The following is a 26,409-nucleotide window of genomic DNA, read 5'->3' on the forward strand; positions in this document are numbered from 1 at the left end:
AGATATGTTTGCTTCAGGATTAGATGAAGCAGCCTTTTAAGAACAATGATGCTTGCCAGTACAGGAAGTGATGAAGAAGAGGATGAAATTGACACAGACATTTCAAAGAGTGACTTATTGGTATGCTTGGCTAAAAACCAGATGAGTGGTCTTGCACACTTGCACAAAGTCTTGGAAAAATATTAAAGCGAATGCATTGCCATGTTCACAAGGGCACACAAATTTAATTTTATTTGATGGTCTGATTTGGTGGTAGGAGCTTCCCATGTAGTCAGCAACTCCAGCAGACTAATTGCAGAAAGGTTGTTGACATAGAGACTAAGGAAACAAGGAGTTGCAAGGGAAGCTGTATACATGCTGGGAACCCGCAGGATGACTGAGGAACGAACAACCTGATTGTCAATCCATAATAGACATGGCAGCTTATTCCCAGGGTGGCTTATTGTGACATTTGAATTCACCCTGTTGTCAAGCATAAAAACGATTAAAAAGCACCTTCTGGCCAGTATCCCAGTTATTTTATCAAATCTTAAATTAGGGTGAGTGCAAACACACAAAGCATTGTATTGAAAAATCAGTTACAAGTTGGCAGTCCTGCCCTTCTGAAGGCATCCCATATCATACAGCATTCAAAACTTTGAACGTGATGTGATATTTCTTGGCACTTTTTTGAAACAGAAGAAAGCTCTGGCTGACAACAATCTTAAGAAAATGTGGTCACTGAAATTTTGCTCAACAGTCTGTTAGAGAGTCGGAGACTGAAGTTGCCTCCTGAGGTTAATCATTTTCATACCAAATGTACCATGAAAAACCTGGAGTCAAAAGGAAAAAGATTAAGTCTATTTTTACAGTATTACCAAAATGCATTTTCAATTAAAAGAAACATTGGAGAAAACACTGACAGAAATGTTTTCTCCCTAAAGAACATAAACATTTGTGACATTGCTGTTTTACATACTATTTTCCATAACTATTTCTACCAAAATTATATAGAGAAGCTCCTTAAACTGTGAATTAATCTCCTCCAATTAAAGCCCTTGGCACTTTTAATCTTTAGTTTGTGCTTTATAAAGCTTTAGCACATCACATCTTCATTGATTTGTCATTAGAGTGAACCTGAACCTAGACTTATATTCTTAGTACTTTTCATTCCATTTCTTCATCACTACCTGTGCCTGCTATGAAATTCGTCCTTTGTCCAGAGGTTTACAGCCCTGACTTTTAAAACTAAATTAATTTGTACAATGTCATCTTTATATATACACTCATAAAACCCTGATAATCTGGCTCCATCATTTGATTCTGTTTGCTGAAGGGGGCAGGAATGTGGTAATGTTGCAGTAGGATTATGAAGCAGTTGGGATACAGATTGTGATGAGAATTTCAGGTATTCAGGTAAAATTTTTAAATTAACAGACAAAATTAGGGCATAAGATAACTGAATCAGACAGTCAGATCAATGGTATGTCTATTCCATAAATGCCTATTCTGACAGACAATGGCTCTTCAGAACCGTGAAAAGTAATCTTTGCCAAACCTGCCAGTTGTGAGAAATGGAATGTTACTGTTACTAAGTGTTAAGGCAAGACCAAAGAAAGAGTGAAATACAGGGTTAATTGAAGTCTCTTAAGGCCAAAAGGCCGAGAATCAAAACATATGCATGGTTGTTTGTTTGTTTTTTTAAGAGAAGCAGGGCCTTTTTACTTCAAAGTCCTGAGAAATGCCAGAAGGGGTAAAATTGGGAGACAGTGGTAAAACTGTCACCTTCAGTGGAGGAAAGCAGGCAATGGATTACTTTATAACGGGAGGTAAAGAGTCTGAAGAGAGGCCTGTTCTCATTATCTCATCCGCCCCATTTTGATTTAAGGAGTAAATTGACATCCAAGAAGAATTCTCAAGGCCATTTTGACTTTTTGAACTTTTAGGCCTAGTGCGCAAGCTTAATAGGTTTATGAATAGTAAATGACACACCTCTCATAGGTAATAGGCTCATTAGCATGAACATGGGTTGTATGTGCAAGGGGGGATCATATTAAGGGGTAGTATGTAGTAGGTGAACGGAGAAGATTGGGCCCTTTGAGTAGCCCAGCCAATGGGGGAAAAGAGGTAGGGCCTGCGAGCCAGGGAAAGGGATAAAGGTGAATGTTGTATGTGTGAACGGCATGCTACCTGTGTGGTGGGCGCCCGCTCTTGCAAGAACGAATTAAACTTCTCTGCTTGCTACTTTGCCTCCCGTATCATCACTGCTTGGATTTTATTGGATTTTTTTTATATCTCATACAGTTGAAATCTTTGTCAAACCTGCTAGTGAGTACTTAGTTTTGTAGGCAATGTTTCAGCTTTTGGCTGATGTCCATTTTGTATCCCTGCAATCATCACCCTTTCTTCAGGGTGACAGAACAGTATAGGACTGGTAATCTCCTTTTCTCTCATTCAATTTCATTTATTACATTGTATAGTTTCTTTGGGTGGTTTACAAAGATTAAAACATTAAAATGCATATATACAATCAGTGCTTTTTTTTGTAAGAAAAAAGGTGCTGGAACTCATGAAATTATTTACCTTTCGCATGTAGTCAATCACTGTACACACACCCACACACATCAGTTGTGTAATAATACATAACGGTCGCCACATGCAGTAAGCACTCAGCGCGCAACCACACGACCAATCACAAGCCGAGCAGCGCCATCACAACCAGTGCGGACGAAGTACGCATGCATTGGATTCAACACACCTGATGCATGCGCCATTGCATGCACCTGATGCATGCACCATTTCAATGATTTTGCTGCCGACCTGCTACACTCGACAGGGCGATTCAAATCCACGTGGACCAAATATCATATTTTCAAAAGTTTAAAACTTGGAAAATCTGTCAAAAAAGGTGCCGGAACTCTGTTCCAGTGCGTTCTATGACAAAAAAAGCACTGCAGACAATATACAAACATATAATTATGCAACACAGAGAGGGAGGGACCTCAAAACCTAGGACCTGTTTAAACATAAGAAAAGCCATTCTGGATCATACCAAAGGTTCATCTAGTCCAGCATTTTGTACATACAGTGGCAAACCGGCTGCCCACAGGATCCCTCAAGCAGGATGGGTGCAAGACTTCTGCCAGCCCAAGCTCCTCAGCAACTGGTGTATGCAGGTATGCCACCTCTGGTGAAGGAGGTAGCACATCGCCAGCAAGGCTAGTAGCCACTGAGAAAGTCTCCTCAACATATCTGTTCAATCCCTTTTAAAGGCACCCAGATTGGCAGACATCACCACTTTCCATGGCAGCAAATTCCACAGTTTAACCATACACTATGTTATACAGAAAAACTACAAAGGGCCAAAAGGAAGCCTTGGAATTGAGATACAACACCTCTATCTCTGAACTTAGAGTAATCAATATGAGATGGTGGGACAAGATCCATGGTCTAATGTTCTGAAGGGCAATTATATTAGGACTTCCAATCAATCTTGATAACAGTTAGTAGATTCTAAACTGAAGTGTAATTTGGATTTACAGCTAATTAGTCATGCTTCGGTTTTCTGTGGTTATCTGTACAAAAAGGGATGCTTTCCCAGAAAAAATGCAAATTGCATTTAAATTAGCATACTTAAATAGGAATTAGTATTTCACTAATTCCAGAAAAAAATACTACAACCAAAGCATTTTAAGTGAGCTTTAGGGACAGTATTAAAACTAGCAGAGCATGGGTGTAACAGTACACAGGTACTTTTAAAAAAATGCCAAACTGCTCACTATGATCTAGGAGGGATAAATAGAAGTAATCCAGTTTTAGTTGGCAAAATAGCCAAGGAAGAAGACCTTATAAAATTGGAGAAAGCATATGAACCTACTCTACCTTTAACTGGAATGAAATCTGGAATGTAGCTTTGAAAGATACAATCCCTGATACTCAAAGAAGGAAGCAGAAACTTATAGATAAGCCTAGCTCCAATGAGAAGGACATATTGGAGAATTCTGACATTGTGTATATCCAGGCCAAGATTGATAGTTTAGAAAAATTGACAAATGGAAAGACCCCTCCCCAGCAGAACCAAAAAAGGAAGTGAGATAGGAAGGATTGACCAAGGATAGGTTGAACACCTTGGTAAAGAAAAGTATGGATTTGGAACAAGAAACAGGATATGACTATGTGCAGGAATGTTTATATTTCCAATCCTCCATCCTTTATACATCCAGCAAGTAGCCACCAAATAGTCATCTGCATGGCAATAAACCTAATAGGAAAAGTTAATGGGTAAGGCTCTTGACAAATTGACATGGCTGAATCTTTTTCTCCACATTTATTGGACCAGATGGAAATCAGTATAGAAAGGAAATCAGTGGGAAGAATAAGGAGCAGGGTTCTTGCCAAATTGACATGATTGGAGCTTGTGTTCCACATCTGTTGGGCCAGCAACTGTGCTTCACCTTCTCAAAGATGGTGATGATACACCTAACTGTTGAGGAAATTGCACTTAAGGCTTTATGTTCTTCAAACAAGCTACAATCTGATGAGCAACCAACTCAAAACTTAAACACTGGATTTTGTCTTAATATAAATGATATTGTAGTTGAAATGGAAATAATATTCTTCATGGAATGTGGCAGAACTGTCTAATAAAATAAACAAGAAGATAGCATTTTTGAAGAATTATTTTATTTCCTGGCCTTCAGGAACCTGGATCTGCTCAGGGAAGCCTGACCTTATCCTTGACAATTATACTTATCCATTGAAGCCTGCTTGCAGGTTGGCAAAATATGCATAGCTAATTGGCTTGTTTATTATATGTTATTTTTTATTAATGCATCTAGTCCTGCTACCCAATGTGTGAACCTATATACTCATTAATTTTTATTTGATAAATATCTATATCCTACCTAGCAATTTTAAGTATAATCATTGTGGTAATGTTTGGGAGGAACTGGATGAACTTTTGAACAACCTGAGTTTATAAACCAGCAAATATCAATTGCTTGAATGGGAGACTTAAATGCATTTTGAGTTTAGACCAATAAAGTCATCATCTACAATTCCAACCCTCCCCATCTGAGTGTAGGGAGGGAATTAAGGAATAGTCAGATTAAAGTCTATGGTAAAACTTTTTATAACATGATTACAGATTGCAACTTTTGCCTTCTTAATGGTAACCATTCTAATGATAAACCTGACAATATAATCCTTTTCTCTCATTGGGAAGGAAGTGCCATTGATTAAATAGCTTTATCCAGTGGCTTCATTCCATATATTAATCACTTTTAAGTATACTGCTATGCAGAGAGTGACCATTATCCACTCTACTTATGGCTTACTGTGACACCTACAGTTTTCCTATTAAAGGAGGATAAGAAAAACATGCATATATTCAAGGCATTTAACTTTGAATTGTCAAGGTTATCAAGGGAGATTACTCAGACAGCATCAGGAAACCAAACTATCTTGGGAAGGAAAGAGACCCTGTACAACAGGGAGGGGTGGTAGAAGAGAGGAAAACAGCTGTAGAAAGATGATTGCCTAAACAAATCCACCAGTTAAGTAATGTAGGGCATCCCTGTTGTCTAGCCTGCAAGCAACATGAGCCACCCTGCAGTTAAGATCTTTATGAAAAGAAGGAAGGAGAAGATTGTTTCAGTATGGATTAAACTCTTCACATGGACCAAAGCTATTCCTATTTATCATAGGGAATCTTTACTTTGATTTATGCTGTTGAGCTCCAATAAAGGGCTGTGTTCCTAAATCCCTTTCTGCATCTGTAGAAAAGGGAGAAGAGGGAGAGATGAACTCATGAGTTTTGAGTTACCTCAAAACCTTTATGTTCTTTCTTGAGTATTTGGAGTGTATTTGACAAGTGCCCATTGATTGTCTCTCTCTTTCAAAGTTTTGCTCTGTATTCTGCAAGCAAGGAATATGTGACTGGTGGGGCTGTGGAACAGAAACTTTGTGGATCTCAAAGGCAGATATACAATCCCTTCTTTATTGTCAATTAGGCAGAGTTTTTTGTTTTATCAGGCTGTTAATGTATCTTAATTTACTTAGATTGTTTCCTATGCAAGTTTAGGTAAAAGACTCTGCCCAGCAAGCCATGGGTAATCCTCTCCCAACACTGCTTATTAGTTGATGGGATCAGGGCAAATAGTGCCTCAGCTAACAAGAAGGAAATCCCCCTGTTTCACACCTGAAAGACATTAGCATATGAACTAATTCTATGCCTAGATAGCTAGCATACTAATTCTATAGTTTTGTGGTCACTTTTTCCAGGAAGGATAAAACTACTAAAGAACTATTTTTTGCGTTTTAGAAGGTCTTATTTGTATTATCTTACTGAGATGTCCTATGTGGGTCTATTGACCTGAATGGGGCTTATTCCTATGTAAATGTACATATGATTGCAACTTAAGGTAGTGCAAGAGAAAGTAGATGAAAAAATGTTCTTTCAAAATGGCTGCTGCAATGGAAGTCTCACATGTACTATAGATATTCACCTGTTCTACTTTATTTAGTATGTTTTTAATGGACTGGATTGTACACAATCCCAAAATGATGTACAAAAAGTAAATGACAAGGTACAATTTAAAGTTGATCACATTCAAACAGATGTCCAGATTACTTTGTGAAGTAGTTTTGTTGGCATAAGCTAAGTAGTATCAAAGGCTCCTTTTTAGCCTTGATATAGTTTAGGTTTCAATAGATGAAGAAACCTGTTATACCACACAATTGCCTTAGCCCATGGCAGCATGACTGAAAACAGCATGTGCTAAATAAGCTAGGGATACCATGCGTTGAGGTAGTTGTGTGACTGGCCCCCAGCTTTAGACATATGGCCTACTTTAAAGAATTTGCTGAAGAAATTAGGCCACCTGGCAAGTCTTGATAGTTGTTCATTAAAGTCCTTAATTAAACAACATAATACTGACAATGTAAGAATCTCTAATATGACCAACAACACTCTTCTCCATTTCAGCATGGTGGAATAACATCCTGTTATGATAGGCACTCATGGTCTCACTGAAATTACTGAATTTTTAGACATGCATAAGACTCTTTTCCTCTGATTTTTATATACATATAATTGTACCATTATATACAGAAAGAGTACATCATCCTACTTATCAATATACAATCAAAACAACCTATTTTCCTTTTAGTGCATGAGAAATATGTTAATTTTCTCTGTAATGATGGTTGAAGTGTACAATCAGCAGGAATGCAATCTGATTTTCTTTCTTCTTTTTTAAAGACAAAGCCCATGTGTTAACATAATGGATTCCAAATATTTATTTCAAGGAGCAATCAGCAAGCCTTTTAAATACTTTATGAGAAGGATTCTTCCTTGAGTCATAGTTTTGGTAGCACCCATTTAGAAAAGGCTTTAAAAAGGAGCTTTGTATGCACAGCTTCCATTACTTTTATTGAATAATTTACGATGAACACAAGGATAAGATTTCACTCTCCTTTTCTATTAAATTAACTATTTTTGGTAACACTATTACACAGAGAGGCATTTTCTGTGTTTTAGCCACTGTTATAAGCATAATTTAATTTGCTGTTCCATTCACTATGGTGATGGCACATTAGTCCTAGTCTGAAGATATTAAAGATTAGGTTCACCTTATTAAGGAAAGATAACAGGTAAATAAAATATTTAGGTACTGCATTTCTATATAGCCAAAGAGCTGAAACAATAAAAGACATCAATGAAATAAAACTACAGGAACTAATAAAGAAAGTACAAGTTCTTGTGCTATTTGCATTAAACTGGGGAGGGACTTTTCCAGAAAATAAATTTTCCTTAGAGTAATTGTAAAAGAACACAATTTTATGAATGCAAGTATGAATGATACTGCTAGAGACCCACATACACAGAAGTAGTAGGTGGGCCTGATGGAAAAGACAAAGTAGGTTCAAATTAAAATGGGGAACAGGTTTTTATACACTATGTTTTGGGAACTTCACTCAGACAGTTTAGTAGTCTGAAAGGCATTGTATCAGATTACTTCATCCTTTGTTTTAGAACATTAGATTAGATTGTTATAATAAAATGTTAATGTGACATTTTAAACTGGGCCAAGGCTTTGTTTTACTTATATCTACAAAATGATTCAAGTTCTGTCTCCTTCTAATAAATGAGCAAAATCAGTGAAGTCTTCTGTGTCTATGAGATGGATATATAGCACAGCAGATCTCTTTTGAATCAAATTGCCTGGAGGTACCCAATATGTAATTGATTCTGTAGCCTCCATGAGTGGGAATGCAAAATATCAAGCTTGTTGAAACCACTGGAACCAATTAAGGTTTCTAGAAAAGCAAAGCACACCATTTGTTCTATCCCCACCACCCCTTTTTAATGTCTTAGGTAAACAGGTAGCTTTTTTGTTGGAAATGGTGGGATTTTAGGCTAATCAGGATTTCATTCACATGTGGAGGAGCTGTATGTGAATATAGCCCCTTCTAACAATAGACACACTTGTGACCATTGCAAACATCAGCAAATGCAATGTCAGCATAAGATAAAGCTCCACAACCCCATTGTTTGTGCTTTTAATACATGAGACAGTTCACTTGAACTTCTCTTGTCCATACAAGTGCAAAAAAGTTTAAATCAAACAGGAAGCTATTATAAAGAAATTGTTTCAGGGGAAACACACATTAAGATAGTTATGTTACTAAATGAAGAAAATATTACATAAGATACCATGTATCTATTTAGTCTGGTGTTACTACTCAGTAACTAACTGGCTGTCCAAAAAACCTACAAGCAGGTTATAAGCACTACAGCACAATGCTTTTCACATTTCTCAGCAACTAATGCACATAGACTTAACACCTCTGAGACTAGAAGTAGCATATAACCATCAGGACTAGTACCCATTGTGTTCTCTAGGAATTTGTCCAATCCAAAATGGTTGCCATCACTACATCCTGTACAAATCCCACAGTTCAATTGCGTGGTGTTATGAAGTAGTACTTGCTCCTATCTTTCCTGAATCTTCCATTAATCAGCTTCATTGGACAACCTTCATTCTGAGAGAAAGAAGAAAACGTCTCCCTATCCAGTTTAGCTGCACCATGCAACATTTCTCCATCTTCTCATACCTCTACTCAGTTCTCTCTTCTAAATCAGACAATAACAGATGTTATACCTTTCCTTGTAAAGAAATTTTGCCAGCTCCTTGTTCATTTTCCTTGCCTTTTTTTTTTGCTCCCTTTTCAACTCTAGAGTATTTTTGTATAGTTGCATAGACTAGAACTGTACACAATATTTCCAGTGTGATTGTACCATGTATTTGTATAAAGGGAATATGATCTTGGTGATTTAATTTTCAGTTCATCTTATAAGCAGGGCATGGGCAACCAGATAGCAGATAAACACACCAGAACCCAGGCAACAAGGCAAAGTGCTACAAGGACAGAGTCTAATCACTAATCCAAAAGTAACAGGCCAAGGTCAAAAGCAGGAATCAATCAAGGAGTCAGACAAGGAATAGTCCAATAAACAAAAAATGGTCAAAACAAGCCAGAGGTCAGGAGCAAAGAAGAGAACACAATGAGGAACAGATACCTTGGAGCAGAAACAAGATCTAGAACAGGAACCAGAAGTAGCCAAGTTCAAAGACACTAAAGAAAAATGTTGCTGAGGCAGTTTCTGTAGGGAAGAGCCAGTTCTTAAATAGATCTTCCTCTAGGGCTCCCAGGTGGTGCTCATGGAGGCCCTGGAAGTTGCAGTAGAGTCTGGGACTAATTCTGCAACCACCAGAGCTGTTATTCTGGCAGTTGGCCAGGAGGCAGATCCCTGAAGCTGCCCAGATCCTGACATACCTAAAATTAAATTTGCCTTTCCCAGCAGCTGTATATTGGGTCAACACTTTTATTGATGTGTTTATTACAACCCCAATTTCTCTTGATCAGTCATTATTAGCTTAGATCCTATCAGCATATACTTGTACTTGGATTTTATTTTTTGCCTCAGTGTACATCACTTTACAGTTTTCTTATGCTGAATTGTATTTGCCAATCTTATACTCACTGGGAAGTGTAAAATGGGAGATAGTCCACAGATATATAGACTATAAATCTCTGAAAATAAGGCTGAGAAAACAAACTTTTGAGAAGTCCTTGAGAAAGCATTAAGATTTTCTATCTTTAAAAGTAGTTTTTCCCCCCTCCCCCAACCCAATTTTCTGAGAATACTCATTTGAAAAAGACTTCTGTTAACAGGGGGAAGGGGGGGGGGGAGGCTGTGTTAGACCAGATTATTTAAATTTCCAAAAATCACCCAATTATTTCTCAGATTTGAAATAAAGGTGCTCATTTAATGAAATCTCTCAAGAACAGCTGTTATGGACAAAGAGAAAGTAGTGGTTGTCAAGTCCACTGATTCTGCAGTTAATTTAGGTTGAATTTAATAATAATTGTATTTCAGATAATGAAATGAAATTGTATGAATAAGATACAATAGCCAATCATGAAATATATAAGGAACAAGTTGAACAAAAGAAGACAAAGGAGAACAAATTGATGATTTTGCAAAGTGCAAATTCATCTTAATTTTTCTTTGAAAGCTTCAGTGTTGCAAAATATAGTAATGGACAATTAAGTTTAATTGTTATACTGAAGTGTATTTCCTGATATATATTTTTATCTTTTCACCTAATCTACATACTAAGATGCAAGCACCCTATTTTCCAAAAGGGACTGAGAATATTGTACTTCAGTGATGTCAGAAGGCAACCAAATTGTATTATATTTTTTAATACAACTGCAGTATAGCCACAGTGGGGCAGTCAAAGACAATTAATGACATGTCCATTTCTAAATACATTGACAATACAAAGGGACAACATTCAGAGGCAAAAAATATTAAGTATAAAACATTTAATATCCGACTGAGGCCAATGTAAATTTTATTTCAACATCTGCAAAGTCAATGTTTGTGGTATTTAAGACACACTTAACTGAATTAAATTAAACCTAAACATTTAGAACACAATTCAGTACAGAAACATAAATGCTTATGCTCCCTGATTTAAACTCTGCATTGAATTATGGCTACAATATTATTGCATCTAGATTAAACTAGTCATATTTGGGTCCTTCTAAAATCTATGGCACTTAAGTTAGTATTTATTAAATTTTAGGATTGATTTCAGTGGAGACTAAATGCAACTAACTTGGTCTACATCTAACCTACAGTGCTTCAAAGCTTAAACTAAAAACAAAATAAAATAAAAACAAAAATATTGTAACAAAAATAAGTACTTTTTTGCTTTATATATAACCTACCCAAAGAGCTTTGACTACTGGACAGCATAAAATGTAACAAACGAAGAAACAATGATTAATTTCATCACAAGGACTCAATGAAATATTCAAAGCTCACTTACAGAATTTAATTGAATAATCAAAATTAATTAACTTCAATAAATGATTGATTTTACTATTTTTCAACAGTACCTTTTATTACACTAGTTTCTTTTATACATATGGAAAATGTAAGCTTGTGTTCAACACAAAATTCTGAGAAATTATCAAGCGCACAAAACTGATTATTTGCTGGCAACCACATTCACCACAAAAAATTGCATAAATGAGTCAATTCGTAACAAACATTCCTTTTAAAGCATAGAAGGAGTGGTTTTGATGCATATTTGCTACATTCAGAGCAGAGAATTTAAAATATCTTCCTGTCTTCTAATTTCCATGATGACTGGAACAATAAAGCAGTATCTACCTCTACCCCAAGCTAGTCTAGAAAAAAATCTGAAAGCAAAAGATTTCATCTACAATCATTGAAAATATAAGAAGTGAGACTCAAGCTTTAATTCCCTATCTCATTCCCCGCTTTGCTTAAACAATGGGAAAATAAAGCCATGGCCAAAATTTGCCTGGCAAATAGCCTAACATTCTACACTGTAAGAACAATTGGGTGAATCGATCATTATCACATTGTCACCTACTATGTTCTGTATGGGTAAACTAGTTAAGTGTATTCAAGTGGTGACAAAGCTCTTACCATTTTCCTGCTTTCCTAGATATCTGATTTTCCTCACTACCAGGCAGGATAATACAGATAAACACACAAAGGCAACCACACTATCATAGTTCTTTTACTCAGGATAGTTTGGTGATCTGTAACATTCTGCAAAGTGGTAAGGAAAATTTATGTTCTAAAGCAGATAGAGAGTTCAATGCAGCATTATTAGCTCTTACTAATGCTCTACTAAGAACTATTGCTCCTTTAGGACAAATGACAAATCAAAGTAAATAAAAACTCAACAGATGAAATAATTTATACTAAAAAATAAAATGCTAAACCAGTCTGACTGTGCCTTATGAACTCATGGGTTTGGAGAGTCCAAAGATCAAAAGATTTCCTTATATCCTTAGCTAGTCCATAAATTATTATAAATCAGCTGAACTAAACCCCAAGTGTGACTCAGTGGGGAACTGTCTCTCTACAGATAAGTCCAACCAAAAAGTCTCTTCAAAGGGTCATACAAATTTTAATGGGGTCCTTTTGGCAGCTTCCAAAAGGAAGCCACATTCAAGAATCATCTCTTTGATAAAGTCTCCTAATGAAAGTTGGAAGGCGTAGGGAAGAGCAAATGAAACTGCTTAGCTCTGGTTGGTTTGTTGTCTCTTTCCTCTCACAGTTTAAGTAGTTATGCCTTGATAAGGATTCCTATGCAAGAAGAAATGATCACCATGTGGTTCTAGGTATATTTACAAATTACCATTTGGTGAATTTATTGGCCAATAGTGAAATGTACATTGGGCAGGATCATATTCGTGATATCCTTCCAGTAAAATATATGTCATTACCATCAAGGAAGTAACTGCTAAAAACAGTTACAGTCTAACAACTGCATTATTATGCAAACTCTGGGCAGTATCCAACTCTTTTTCCATTAATGGAAACAAGTCTGTGGTAGTTGAAACAAGGTTCCAAATGATGCACTAGAGGAGAATCCAGCTAAAATAATATTTGCATGTGCATGGTTGCACAAACAATTATACATTACGCTTGCACAATTTGTTGTGCAACCAGTTGTGCGTTGCTGTTTGAGTTTGCAGAATGACTCTGTTAGATACTGCCCCTAGTTATATTTAACATTGAAATCTGCATTTCTTGGTTCCATGTAAAAAAAAGTCATAAGGAATTACCTAAGCACAGTTTCATGAACAGCTTTAATGTACTCTGTACTCTTACAAAAATATGCTAATATTCTTTATGAGGATATTTTCTCTGGTATTTAGTCAAAGAGGAACTTTGAATATGAGTCTGAAATGAATCCACTCTTTATTCTAGCAAAGGCTAACAGGCAGTTTATTTTTTGTGATCTCATTTCAAAAAGTAAACAACAGAAAATACACTGAGTTCAGCTAACTTAAGAAAATTCCCATTCAAATTGGTATGAAAATTATTTATTTATTTCCTATTTGCAGGTTTTCCCAAATGCCAGTAACAGAATATGTTCATATTATACTACAGAATGAATCTATTCCAGAGCTAGTTATAGTTAAGGACTTAAGTTATGACCAAAATAGATGGGACTTAATTAAATCATGACTAAAATAAGTCCCATTGTTTCTAATGTAAGTGACTAACGCTGGACTCAACCTAAACAAATTCCTATGCAATTAGGTAGGTAGATATTATCAGTCAACCATTCACCAAAATGAAAGCCAAGTAATTCTATGTTACTATTTTCCTCTTCTAAACACATTTTATTGTTTAATAAATGGAGCTAATTATTGTTTCTAGTGACTTAAATAAAAGGGACATTTTATGGAAATAATCATTATTGCCATGCATAATGGTTGGATTCAAAGGTGTTCTTGGTCTTAGGTACAACAGAAGAGGGGGATGTGCTTGTTCCTTCTCCCTGCACTCTACCTTACTACCTCCTATGCTGTTTTGGATGGTCCCAAATCCTCTGGAACAGAGTTCTGAAGGCCTCAGTAGGCTACAGGGGAAAGAAGAGATGAGAAAATTCTGATCTGCTCAAAGAGCTTTTGACTCAACCTAATGTAGTCATCTAGGTACAACAGAAAGATGGTAATAATAATTTCCATTAATTTATAATTTAAGTAAGCTATGAGTGAAAAAATGAAATATTTTATTTTAGCACAAATCATCTAATAGCACTTTTATAATTGATACTTCATCTTGATTAATTTCTATGTGTGCGAATAATGTCATCTTTAATAATCTTCTCAATACCAAATTTAACCCACTTTGATTCTGTAATTCAGACTTTGGCAAATTAATTGATATCTAGCAAACATATCTTCTGTATGCTTGCCGAGTTAGTTATATTTTTTAAATAATTATTCATCTTTCCCACTTGTGTGCTAGTGATAATATTTAGTAACCAGTATCTGCATGTATCTTGGCTCTTGGGTAGAATAGGCAATGATAGCAACTACAATACTGACTTTTTCTACATTATGAAGTAGTATATCCATATCTCATGATTTAGGTCTATATAAAAATACAAATCATAGTTTTGTTGTGTGTATCTGAATAGAAGAAGTAATTGCTCTGATAGTGCATTTGTTTAAAATAAGTTCAAATTTCTCTGATGGCCAAGCTGCTTTCATTTCAATGCTATCAGGAAGCTTTGTGCATTTTTGGTTCTGTGCACCTTATTTCTATGCATTTATTCCCCAAATAATAAATTCAGGTTTCATTTCCTGGATCAGGAACTATGGGTTGAAATTGAATGTGTATCCAAGTGAGGATCTGAACTGCATGAATGTCACTTAAATTTACCCTCTGATATACATTGCCACAAAAATTCTAACACAATTAGATGCCCTGAATACTCCTTAAATGTCCCTGAATCCATAGGTTTAGAAGCATCATATTAAGTAAGGGTGGGCGGAGTGGTGCAAAAACCTTTGCTTCCCTGTTCTCCCACCCTGCATTTTTGTTGCTGTTGATGGTCACAAAGTCACGTCCACCCATTGCAACCCCATGGACAACCTTCCTCCAGGCCTTCCTGTCCTCCACCATCCCCAGAGTCTAAGTTCACACCAACTGCTTCAGTGACTCCATCTAGCCACCTCATTCTCTGCCGTCCCCTTCTTCTTTTGCTGTCAATTGTTCCCAGCATTAGGCTCTTCTCCAGTTAGTCCTTCCTTCTCATTAGGTGGCCAAAGTATTTCAGTTTCATCTTCAGTATCTGGCCTTCTAAAGAGCAATCAGGGTTGATCTCCTCTAGGACTGACCGGTTTGATCGCCTTGCGGTCCAAGGGACTCACAAGAGTCTTCTCCAGCACCACAATTCAAAGGCCTCAATTCTTTGGCACTCAGCCTTTGTTATGGTCCAGCTTTCACAGCCATACATTGCAACTGGGAAAACCATAGCTTTGACTGTACACACTTTTGTTTGCAGGGTGATGTCTCCGCTTTTTAGTATGCTGTCTAGATTGCCATAGCTTTCCTCTCCAGGAGCAAGTGTCTTTTAATTTCTTGGCTGCAGTCACTTTCTGCGGTGATCTTGGAGCCCAGGAAAATAAAATCTGTCACTATCTCCATTTCTTCCCCATCTGTTTGCCAGGAAGTGATAGGACCAGATGCCTTGATCTTAGTTTTCTTAATGTTGAGTTTCAAGCCAACTGTTGTAGTCTCCTCTTTCACTCAGCATCAAGAGGCTGTTTAGTTCACTTTCTGCCATTAGAGTGGTATCATCTGCATATCTGAGGCTGTTTATATTTCTCTTGGCAATCTTAATTCCAACTGGTGATTCATCTAGCCCTGCCTTTCTCATGATGTGCTCTGCATATAAGTTAAATAGGCAGGGCGACAGTATACAGCCTTGCTGAACTCCTTTCTCAATTTTGAAACAATCAGTGGTTCCATGTACAGTTCTCACTGTTGCTTCTTGACCCGCATATACATTTCTCAAGAGACAAATAAGATGGTCTGGTACTCCCATCTCTTTAAGAACTTGCCACAATTTGTTATGATCCACACAATAAAAGACTTTAGCATAGTCAGTGAAGCAGTAGTAGATGTTTTTCTGGAACTTCCTTGCTTTCTCCATGATCCAGCATATGTTGGCAATTTGATCTCTAGTTCCTCTCCATCTTCGAAATCCTGCCTGTACTTTTGGTAGTTCTTGGTCCACACACTGCTGGAGCCTAGCTTGTAGGATTTTGAGCCTAACTCTGCTAGCATGTGAAATGAGTGCAATGGTGCGGTAGTTTGAACATTCTTTGGCATTGCCCTTCTTTGGAATTGGAATGTAAACTGACCTTTTCCAATCCTGTGGCCACTGCTGAGTTTTGCAAATGTGTTGGCATATTGAGTGTAGCACTTTAACTGTGCATTGTCTTTTAGGATGTTGAATAGCTCAGCTGGAATACTGTCACCTCCACTAGCTTTGTTGTTGCTCAGACTTCCTAAGGCCCATTTGACTTCACATTCCAGGATGTCTGGCTCCAGCTCAGTGACCACCCCATTGTGGTTAACAGGGATGTTAAGCTCTTTCTTGTGCAGTTCTTCTGTGTAATCCTGCCACCTCTTCTTAATCTCTTCTGCCTCCGTTAGGTCCCTGCCTTTATCATGCCCATCTTTTGACCCTTTTGGTCCTTTATCATGCCCATCTTTGCATGAAACGTTCCCTTCATATCTCCAATTTTCTTGAAGAGATCTCTGGTCCTCCCTGTTCTATTGTTTTCTTCATTTTTTTTCGCATTTAAGAAGGCATTCTTATCTCTTCTTCCTATTCTCTGGAATTCTCCATTCAATTGGGTGTATCTTTCTTGTTCTCCCTTGCCCTTCACTTCCATTCTTTCCTCAGCTATCTGTAAAGCTTCCTCAGACAGCCATTTTGCTTTCTTGCATTTCTTTTTCTTTAGGATGGTTTTAGTTGCTACCTCTTGTACAATGTTGTGAACCTCTGTCCGTAGTTCTTCAGGTACTCTGTCTGTCAGATTTAATTCCTTAATCTATTTGTCACCTCTACTGTAAATTCATCAGGGATACGATTTAGGCCATACCTGAGTGGCCTAGTGGTTTTCCCTATTTTCTTCAATTTAAGCCTAAATTTTGCAACAAGACCTCATGACCTGAGCCACAGTCAGCTCCTGGTCTAGTTTTTACTGACTGTATAGAGCTTTTCCATCTTTGACTGCAGAGCACATAGTCAATCTGATTTCTGTGTTGACCATCTGGTGATGTCCATGACTTTTTTTGCCTTTACTGTAATACTAGTTCAGAGCAGGAAGGGGGCTGTAGATTCCTATGATCTTTACCTTGAAGAGGCAGCTGGTACAGTTCTTTCCATACCAATTGTGATCGGGAAGCAGGGAGCGCTTCAGTTCTCAGTTCCAAAGTCAGAGTCAGAATTAGGAATCCAAAATATCCTATGGCACTTTGGATAATGTTTAGGGGCCATATATCATTTACAAATATATAACTAGTCCTGTCAATCTCTGCAAAAGGTATAATGTTTCTCTACAGATTTCTCACTGTTGGTACGCTGGTTTATTCATGCAAGCAATAATTTGTATCCCTCATAATGATGTACTTGAATCAACACCCACAGAGAGATGCTTTAGTAATTTAGACGTCCGACAAGTAGGGATGAGTGAAAAATTAGTTTGGTTCATGTGCATTTCAGTGCAGATTTACCAAATCTATACTCCTTGAACATAAACAAGAACCAGGACATAATTCACCATTGAAACTGTACATTTGCAAAGTTTGCAATGCAGTTCCTCACCAAAAATATGCATAAAAGTTCCCAATTTTCATATTTAAATGTGCACAAATTTGCTTTATTCATTGGAAAAAATACTTTTGAAAAAGTGTGCACAAAACAATGCGTTTTGAGAAAATATTTGCAAAATTTTGTATTTTTTACAAAGTGTTTAATTGCAATCTGAATATAATTGTGCTTGATAGATTAACCCATCACTACTGATTGGCTAACTCAGGAATGTTCCTTCAAAGGTCAATTTGGATATTCACTGAGATAGCAGAGGGCAATTGGCAAGTATGTGTACTTCCTACCAAGCATGCCATAGTACATGCTCCTCATTCATGGATTCTTCCCCACTTTTTCAGAAAGAAAGATCATGGGAATCAAACTCTGTGTTTACTGCAATATCACATGTCATATTATCAGTAAGAGACACAGATAGATGTTTGGTATAAGTCGTGGTATATAAATTATGTAAAAAAACTTTTAAACAAATGTTTGCTATCCTGTTGCACACCGAGAACACTAGGTTTAGTAAATGTGTGAATCTTCCTTGTGACTGGATGAAACATGGAAGAAATTAATCTGTTTCTTAGAATGCAGGGATTTTGATAAACTATGAAGGGTTCAAGAGCTTATACTCTTTTTGTATTGATAAGAGTTTCTTCCTGCTCATAAAATAGATATGTCATTGTGTTCATAGCTGTTGTCCTGGCAACTTTCAGTACACACTTAAATAGTGTTTTGATGACAAAAGCAGCCCGTTCTGTTATCTTGGATGTTTCCTTATCCATTCCTGACACACAAATGCCACAGGTAAATTGTTCCTAGCTTGTAATTCTTTCTTTTTTGTTTTTAAATTATAGGTTGCTACAAGTCTTGCCTTCAGAGTCATCAAACAGAGAATTATCTCTTATTTCCACAAACCTCAATATCAGGTGCAAGACACTTTCTGGTTTTTAAGAAACAGGATAAATAGGCAGGGAAAGTTAACTTATTATAAATATTAAAACATTTATATTTATACTGCCTTATCTCTGAAGATTTCAAAGTGGCTTACAGCCAAGTCCATAATTTTATTATCAAAAATAGCCTTCTAGTTTATAGCACAACATAAACATGGAAACAGAAGCAGAATTTTCCATTACTTAGTAATTATTTAGAGCACAATCCTATAGAGTTCCAATATCGTCTGGAGGTGGCATATGATTATTTAGAAAGTAAACAAATCTGGAAAAATGACTGTCCAGAAGAAATACATGGCACAAGGCACTGGGGTGGCAGAGATTGCCACTGCCATGCCTTGCTTTCTCTATGTCCCTATCTATATGCAATGGCCCAGCTCTAGCAACTCCACATGCTTACTTATGTAAGATGAATAACAAAAACTGTGAGGGTAAGTGGCATGCTGTGTCTTTAATGCAGTGCAGTGCGTAGTTTAGCCCTGAGGAATCAGATATGAGTGCACAAGGACATGCAGAGCTGCTTCACCCATTGAAATGTAAAGGAAAGCCCTTATAGATGGAAGAGCTCACAGCTCACATATAAGAAATCAGTGCATTAAGACAATTACCTGCAGTCCTGAAGTGAGTTACACATGGTTTATCCTAGTGAAACTAGCAACACTCATGTATGTGTAACAAAAAGCTACAGGAATACTTTTAAATATGTTATGAGATGTAATGCTATTCTTTTTGTAATAATTCAGAAGACATAAATGCAGTTTCCATATGGAGTATAGCTACAGGATTATATCTTTGTTAAAAACTTAATTGCAGGACTAATAAATGCTAAAGTGAGTTTCCGTTTCTGATCATCCATGGCCAAGATCAGTTTTCCACAGTGCTGTGGGTCTTCTAAGAATAAATGAATGTATTAATAAGTAAATATGAAGATAAGAAGAAGCAAATAGGATCAGACCAAGAGTCCCTCTAGTCCAGCTTTCTATTCACACAGTGGAAACCCAGAGCAGGTCATAAATGAAACAGTACCTTTTCTTAGCAATTGGTGTACGTGAGCATACTGCCTCTGATTCTGAAGGAAGCATACATTCCTCGGGACTATCAGAAAACCTTCTCTGTGAACTTGTCCAATCCTCCTTTAAGACTGTCTAAATTGGTGATGATTGCTATATCTTGTAAAAGTGAATTGCACAGCTTAACTATGCACTTATCCTAAATCTACACCAATAAGCTTCATGTCATGACCTTGGGGTTCTAGTATTTTAAGAGAGGGGAAAAGGGCTCCCTATCCACTCTCTTCAATCAATCCTCCCTTAATTCAACTTTTTTCTAAGTGAAACCATTTCTTATAAGAGGATTGTTCCAGCCCCTTGATCATTTCAGTTGCACATTTTAGGGATAGTGACCAGAAATATATACAGCATTCTAAGTCTGGTTGCAGCATATATTTATATAAGGGCAATATGATCGTGGCAGTTTTATTTTCAATTCCTTCGCTAATTATGGCTAACATGGGATTTGCCCTTTTCAAAGGAGCTGCACAATGTATTGTACATTTTCACTGAGATGACAATCACAGCTCCAAGTTCTTTAATTTTGTCAGCCATTGCTAGCTCACATCACATCAGCTTATGCATGAAGTTGGGATTTTTTGCCCCAATATGCATTATTTTACACTTGCTTACAATGAACTGCATTTTCCCATTTTTATGCTCATTCCCTCACCTTGGAGAGATCCATTTGGAACTTTTCATAGTACCTTTTCTGAACTGCCCTAAATAACTTAGTGTCATCAGCAAACATTGCCACTTCACTGCTCACTCCTAATTCCACATCTATGAATAAATGATTCACCCCAGAATAAGATGAATTGCTAGAAAACTTTCAGTTAGCAAACATATGTATGAGCAACATACTGCTCAGATATTTCCCTATTTCCACTAAATATGCTTAAAGAATCAAAATATAATACTATTATGTTATTATATTGACTGTGGAACATGAAGGAATAATATAAAGACTGTAGGTTTATTCAGTTCAAAACTTCAGTTTGTTTTTAACATATTGTTTTGCTCTTTTATCTGTTTTATACTTTGCTCCAAAAATTCCATTCTGGAAAATAATATATGTGTCTATGTATCTATGTTAAAATTAATAAATAATAAAAATAACATTCCTATATGCCTTCAGGCTATTGGATCATATAGAAATTTTAAACATAAAATAGAACAGAATAAAATAAATATGCATATAAATAAGCTCAGGTTACAAAAGGTCTGTGGCCCTACAAAATAAAAAGGATGAAAAATATCGCTAAATGGTGACCAGGGGGTGGAAAGTTTCCTTGAATGTAGCTTCATGATAAAGAGTGATGGCATCTGTAACAGCCAAGAATGATATCTAAGTCACAAAGATAGCTAGTACAAGAAGTATCCAATCTGAACAGCAGAATATAAGGCAAGAAAGAGAGAACTGTGTATTCAACATTAAGGATTTTTTTGCATGAGAAAAAGAAAAAAAACTTACACTGGTTGTGTAAGCTGCTTCAGGGTCATCCTCTAATACCCGTGATAATCCAAAATCAGAGACTTTACACATGAGATTACTGTTGACCAAAATATTCCGAGCTGCCAAGTCTCGATGTACATAGCCCATATCCGAGAGGTATTTCATGCCAGAAGCAATTCCACGTAGCATACCAACCAGCTGGATGACAGTGAAGTGGCCATCATGCTTCTGAAAGGAAGGCAGAGTATGATCTACATAAAATTTTCATTTTCAAATTTTGCTCAAATTTACTCACGTTTCTTCAATTTATGTTGCAAAAATGTACCCTCAAAAGGAAACTAGCTTCTTCAAGATTACTACAAACCCTGTGGTAGCTGGTAACATCTGAAATAGGTTTAGAACACCCTTATGTACTAACCCAGAAGCAAAACATTCATCTAGTTTTAGTCCATCTAGCTCGGTACTGTCAACACTGACCAACTGCAACTCTCCTGCATTGCAAGCAGGGTTCTTTCCTGTCCCGACTGAGAGAAGCAGGAGATTGATGCTAGACCCTTCTACATGCAAAACATGTTGTCTATTACTGAGTTATAGCCTCTTCCTTCAATCCTATTCCCATGATAGTTTGCAAACTGTATATAACAATTTAAAAGCAAATACAACATAATAAAGTCCACAAACCATAAATGTTAGCCTAAAACTGTCAGCAGGATCAAACATTTATCTGAAAAGCTCAGAATTTTTTTAAAAAGTTTCTGCCTGGCATCAAAAGGATGATAAGGTAGGTGACAACTAAACCTCTCTGAGGAAAACGTCCCACAACTGAGGTGCCAGTATAGAAGAGACCCTCTCTCTGGTAGCCACTCGCTGCACTCAGAAGGTGCATAGCTGTGGGACGCCCTCCAATGAAGGGGTAGGAACGTATAGATGGTCTTCTATGTACCCTTTACTCAAAATGTGAAGTGCTTAGACTACCATGTCTTTACAATACCCCCAGCTGTCATTCAGGATTATACACTCCTTTCTGAATAAGAAGAGGATGAGTCAACAATATTTGTAGCTCAATTTTTGGCAAGCCGTTCTAAAGCAATAGTATCTTAGATATTGAAACTTTGTTATATAAAGAAGCTCTTAAGAATAACATTACTATATTCACCAGATAAAACTATGGTAAAATAAGAAAGATAATGATGTGTTCTAAATTAGAAGTTATCCCTTCTCCAAATATGTCCCAACAAACTTTTAATTAAAGATATACTGAGAAAATTAGAAGTGTATGTGTAAAGAATCCTAAAGAACAGATACACTTTTCTCCAAAGTTACCTAATTATGATGTATCCATGGAAATGATGTTAGAAATACATCTCAAGGAGGAAAGTTTTGGTGTTATTAGCTTTTTATATTACAATTCCATTTTTGGATAGAGTACTGTTTGCTTAAGAACTGCTTTCAGTGGTTTTTGAAATTAAATCATGACTTTAAAAATGTTTACGCGAGCCAAAAATATGGGTTGTATCCAGATGTATACAATTGCTTGTATCCCACTGGTGTCCCATCACTGATGGAAGGCTTTTTATTTGTGGAGTTATTCATGGGATGGGGAGGGTTAGCAGAGGTCCTCTTCAGCAGTTCCTCATCCACACTGCATTCCTCCATGCTCCAGAGGTTGAGGGGCTCTTCTGAACAGTGTGAGAAATGGCATGGGAGACTTGCACTGCAGGGGAAGGGGGAGTGAGCTGAAGGCAACCTTTCCTTTAGGGAAGCATCTTCTGGATCAAAGAACTTACCATCATCAAAGGGTCACCAGCTGGATATAACCCATTACTTTTAAGAAGTAGTCCTTACAGTGAAGCCTCAAACATACTATGAGGGAATAAGCAGTTAACAGTGACTCTTACTTCTAAGTACACATTCCTAGGATTGCATTGCAGGTTAAAGCACACATTGAAAACAATGCCATTAATGAAAAGAAAGTTGATTAATAAATTCTTATAATTGAACAAATAAGAAAAAACACTTAAGTTTATGTAATATACAGCACAGCTGGAACACTTCCCTTTCCACTTAAGATCAATTGGCAAATGAAGCTAAAGTGGTGCACAGCAGAAGGATTAAGAACACAGACAGTTTAAATAGCAATTTCAGCACAGCAGGTACTTTTCTTCTTCTGGAACAAGAAATAAAAGCTTAGGTCTTATTGTTAGCTTACTAACTACAGTTTCAGACATGCCAATAACAAGCAAGTCAAATTACTTACTTGGCATGGTTTAAAATAGCATTATATTTTTGTCTAGCCAGACAATAGTGCTGCTTTATACAAAACTTAGGTAAATTTATATTTGTGACTCTTGTCTCCTAATTTCTTCCCCTGCTTCATGGCAAAATGTATTCAGGACTCAATGGATTTCCATTGAGTTTTTGTTTTGTTTTCTGTTTTTTGCTTGGAAGCTTAACTCCAAGTACTGGAATTTTAGAGCGTATCGTCATGAAGTCCAAGTACTAGAATTTTACATGGTTATTTAAAAACAGTTTCATGGTATGACTGCATTTTTAAAACATTAAGCCAGGAAGTTTGCTGCTGTCTGTAGAGTAACAGGTACCCATGCAGAAGTATACCCTATTCCAAACCTACAAATTTTTAGTAGTTTTAGCCTTACCCAAATCACTTTTGGGACAAAGCCCAAAATTTGTTCTTCAGTGGAGCAGAAAGGGGGCAAACCAAAAAAGATCTTGCAGAAAATAGGGTGTGTATCCAGAAAAACACCCCCTTCTCAGGCAAGGATTCCTTGTACATTTTCTCTTATGTGACTCTCCTAGGCTATATTCAGAGTAGGTACCTGATGCCCTGTGACAGTAAGCATCACCATTCACACTGCCCCAGCCAAACCCTGAAATTCATGCAGTTGTGCTTAGGCAAACAAGTAGTGTTTATGCAAATAAGCAACTGTGATTTAAAACATTTTCAAAAAGCAATTTTTGCTCACATTTATGCTGACCCCCTCCCCCACAAAAAAGCTGGACAGAAGCCCACATTCAATAAACTGAACAAAGGTTTCCCAGTATCACCTTCTAGAACCTCTCCCAAAAGCCACTAGAAGTGGTGCTCCCAAGCCCCATTACAGGCAAACAGCTTAGGATCAGGATTTTTAGAACAGAGTCACTTTCCAGAGGTCAATGGGATATATTATTGGTATCTGTGACCCACTACAGTACTACTTTAGAAAATGTAAACTGCTTAATTTCTTAAATTACTTAATTCTTTTATTAATTCTACTGAATTATCTAGATTTAAGTGATACATTTTTAGAAACTCTCTTTTGCTATTTCAGGCAGTCTTCTTTTGGTAAACATAGATCATCATTGTTATTATTGTATTACATTTCAGAAATCATTCTCTGCATCTATAAGTGCTTCAGAATCTTACACTTGCCTACACATACACTCAGAGTATATAATTTTATCTGACCATCCTTACTCCAACTGTTCATATTCTAAGTGCTGCTTTTGGTAATCCCATGCTTGGCTTTCACATCATGTTGTGTTATATCCTCAATCAGAATTGACTGACTTTTCCCAGCCTTCAAATTTCTTCCTCATCTCTTATGCCTCAAATGATTTCAGTGGTTCCTTTATTCCTTCATTATCTTCAAATGGTGCTGTTTTCCAAGTACACTGTTTTGTCTTATCTGATTTTTACAGCCAATGTTCCTCAACTGAAACATACAATTAGTAGCAGTTCTTGAGTTCTACAGGGATGTTCAACCTTCTTCAGCCTGAGGACTGAAAGAGGTTTTGCAGGGGCCTTTTTGTGGGGGGGTGGTCATCATATCCCCATGGAGACAGGGCCAAAAGCAAAAGGGGTGAGAGGCAAATCATATACAAAATACCAGCACATTTTATCTTAAAGGTGTTACTGCTGGTGTTACTTATGCTCATAAGGGTCAGACTGAGACCCCAGTCACTTTGGATTTAGATCATAAGCCTGAAGTTTGACACCTTCTCTCTATTGGACACAAATGGGTCCTCTTGTTTTTTAAATCACTTATTTTGGTGACAGTTTTACTGAAATCTGACTTAAACAGGTTTGAAATCAATGTAGTGTTGGGGAGAAGAGCGACTTGGAGCAGGGATTTGGAGCAGGAATAGAAAGGGTTAGGTACCTCTCACCCCACCAGCTCTCTGCTCTCAGCTGTCTACTCACACTTTAAACAAAAATTGACTTTTTTTTTTCAAATGAGGGCCATTAGTTCTAGTTATAATGCATTTGCATGTCACACCTAGCTTGGCTCTAAGCTTCACCTACTAACAACCTTCCAGTTAATTAAAAAACCCTAGTGTTAACCCCTGGATAAGCTCTAGTAACCTCAATCAAGAGATGACATAGAAGCAATAAAGGAAGGGTTCTATATTCTAAGACAAATCAACAAAGATGACACAATTAACTGTCTTGGCTATGAAATGATTGCTGAAGAGGGGTCAGTTACAAATACATTCAAAACAACTCCAAAATGGCTAAAACAATGTTCTCTAGCAGAGTTCCATTCCGGCATCAATTTTAACGCCTTTCCATATGATATCTACATGGCAACTGAAGACCTTTCCTGCAGCCATAGTGGTATATATTCTTTAGTATACTGTAGGAAGGCTGGGTCCACATAACATGGCAAACAACCCTGTGCTGTTTCACAGCATACTGAATTTTGCTTGGACCAACTGGTCAGACAGTCTCATGGTTCAGAGTGTACTGAAATTTCTGCTCACCCCATTCTGACCTCCTGGCATCACCATGCATCCTGGCAGCCCCCATGAGCAAAATCCCCATCCTTTCGCTGTTCTTGCTGATAGGTTGCAGCAGCCTCCTCCAGACTGACTAGGTTGTTGTCCTGAGGCAGGTTCCCCTCTTCTCTCTCCTGAGTGTACCTGCATGTCTGTGGTCATTCCCAGCTGCTAAGACTCCCCCTTTGTAACTGCAAATAAAGTTTCACCATTATGCCCTCTCCTTTCTTGTATTTTTGCACTCTCTTTCTGTTTTCAAAAGTAAACAGGGAGACAGACACCTCTCTAAACTATTGGGCGGGGGGAGGGGAGAGAAGAAAGGAATGATGGAATGATGCATCTATGGCTAGACTGCTGGGAGTAGTAGAGATTTTAGGGTAGAAGCAGCCACTTGCCTGGCAACCTTTGCAAGAAGATCCTACTGTGTTTCCTTATCAGCAATTGGTAAA

General features: G+C 37.2%; 1 protein-coding gene across 2 annotated transcripts in view; it reads right to left on the reverse strand.

Annotated features, from left to right (window-relative positions):
- The window catches only part of EPHA6 (EPH receptor A6), a 462,252-nt gene that overhangs the window by 23,063 nt on the left and 412,780 nt on the right, over positions 1-26,409 (reverse strand). For both annotated transcript variants that reach the window (XM_044442451.1, XM_044442452.1), the window contains exon 14: positions 21,203-21,412. In XM_044442451.1, the coding sequence (XP_044298386.1) occupies positions 21,203-21,412 (210 nt within the window). The remainder of the gene's footprint in view (positions 1-21,202; positions 21,413-26,409) is intronic.

The sequence above is a fragment of the Varanus komodoensis genome, unplaced genomic scaffold (assembly GCF_004798865.1).
Source record: "Varanus komodoensis strain SLA01 unplaced genomic scaffold, ASM479886v1 scaffold4, whole genome shotgun sequence".
In the NCBI taxonomy this organism is placed as follows: Eukaryota; Metazoa; Chordata; class Lepidosauria; order Squamata; family Varanidae; genus Varanus; species Varanus komodoensis.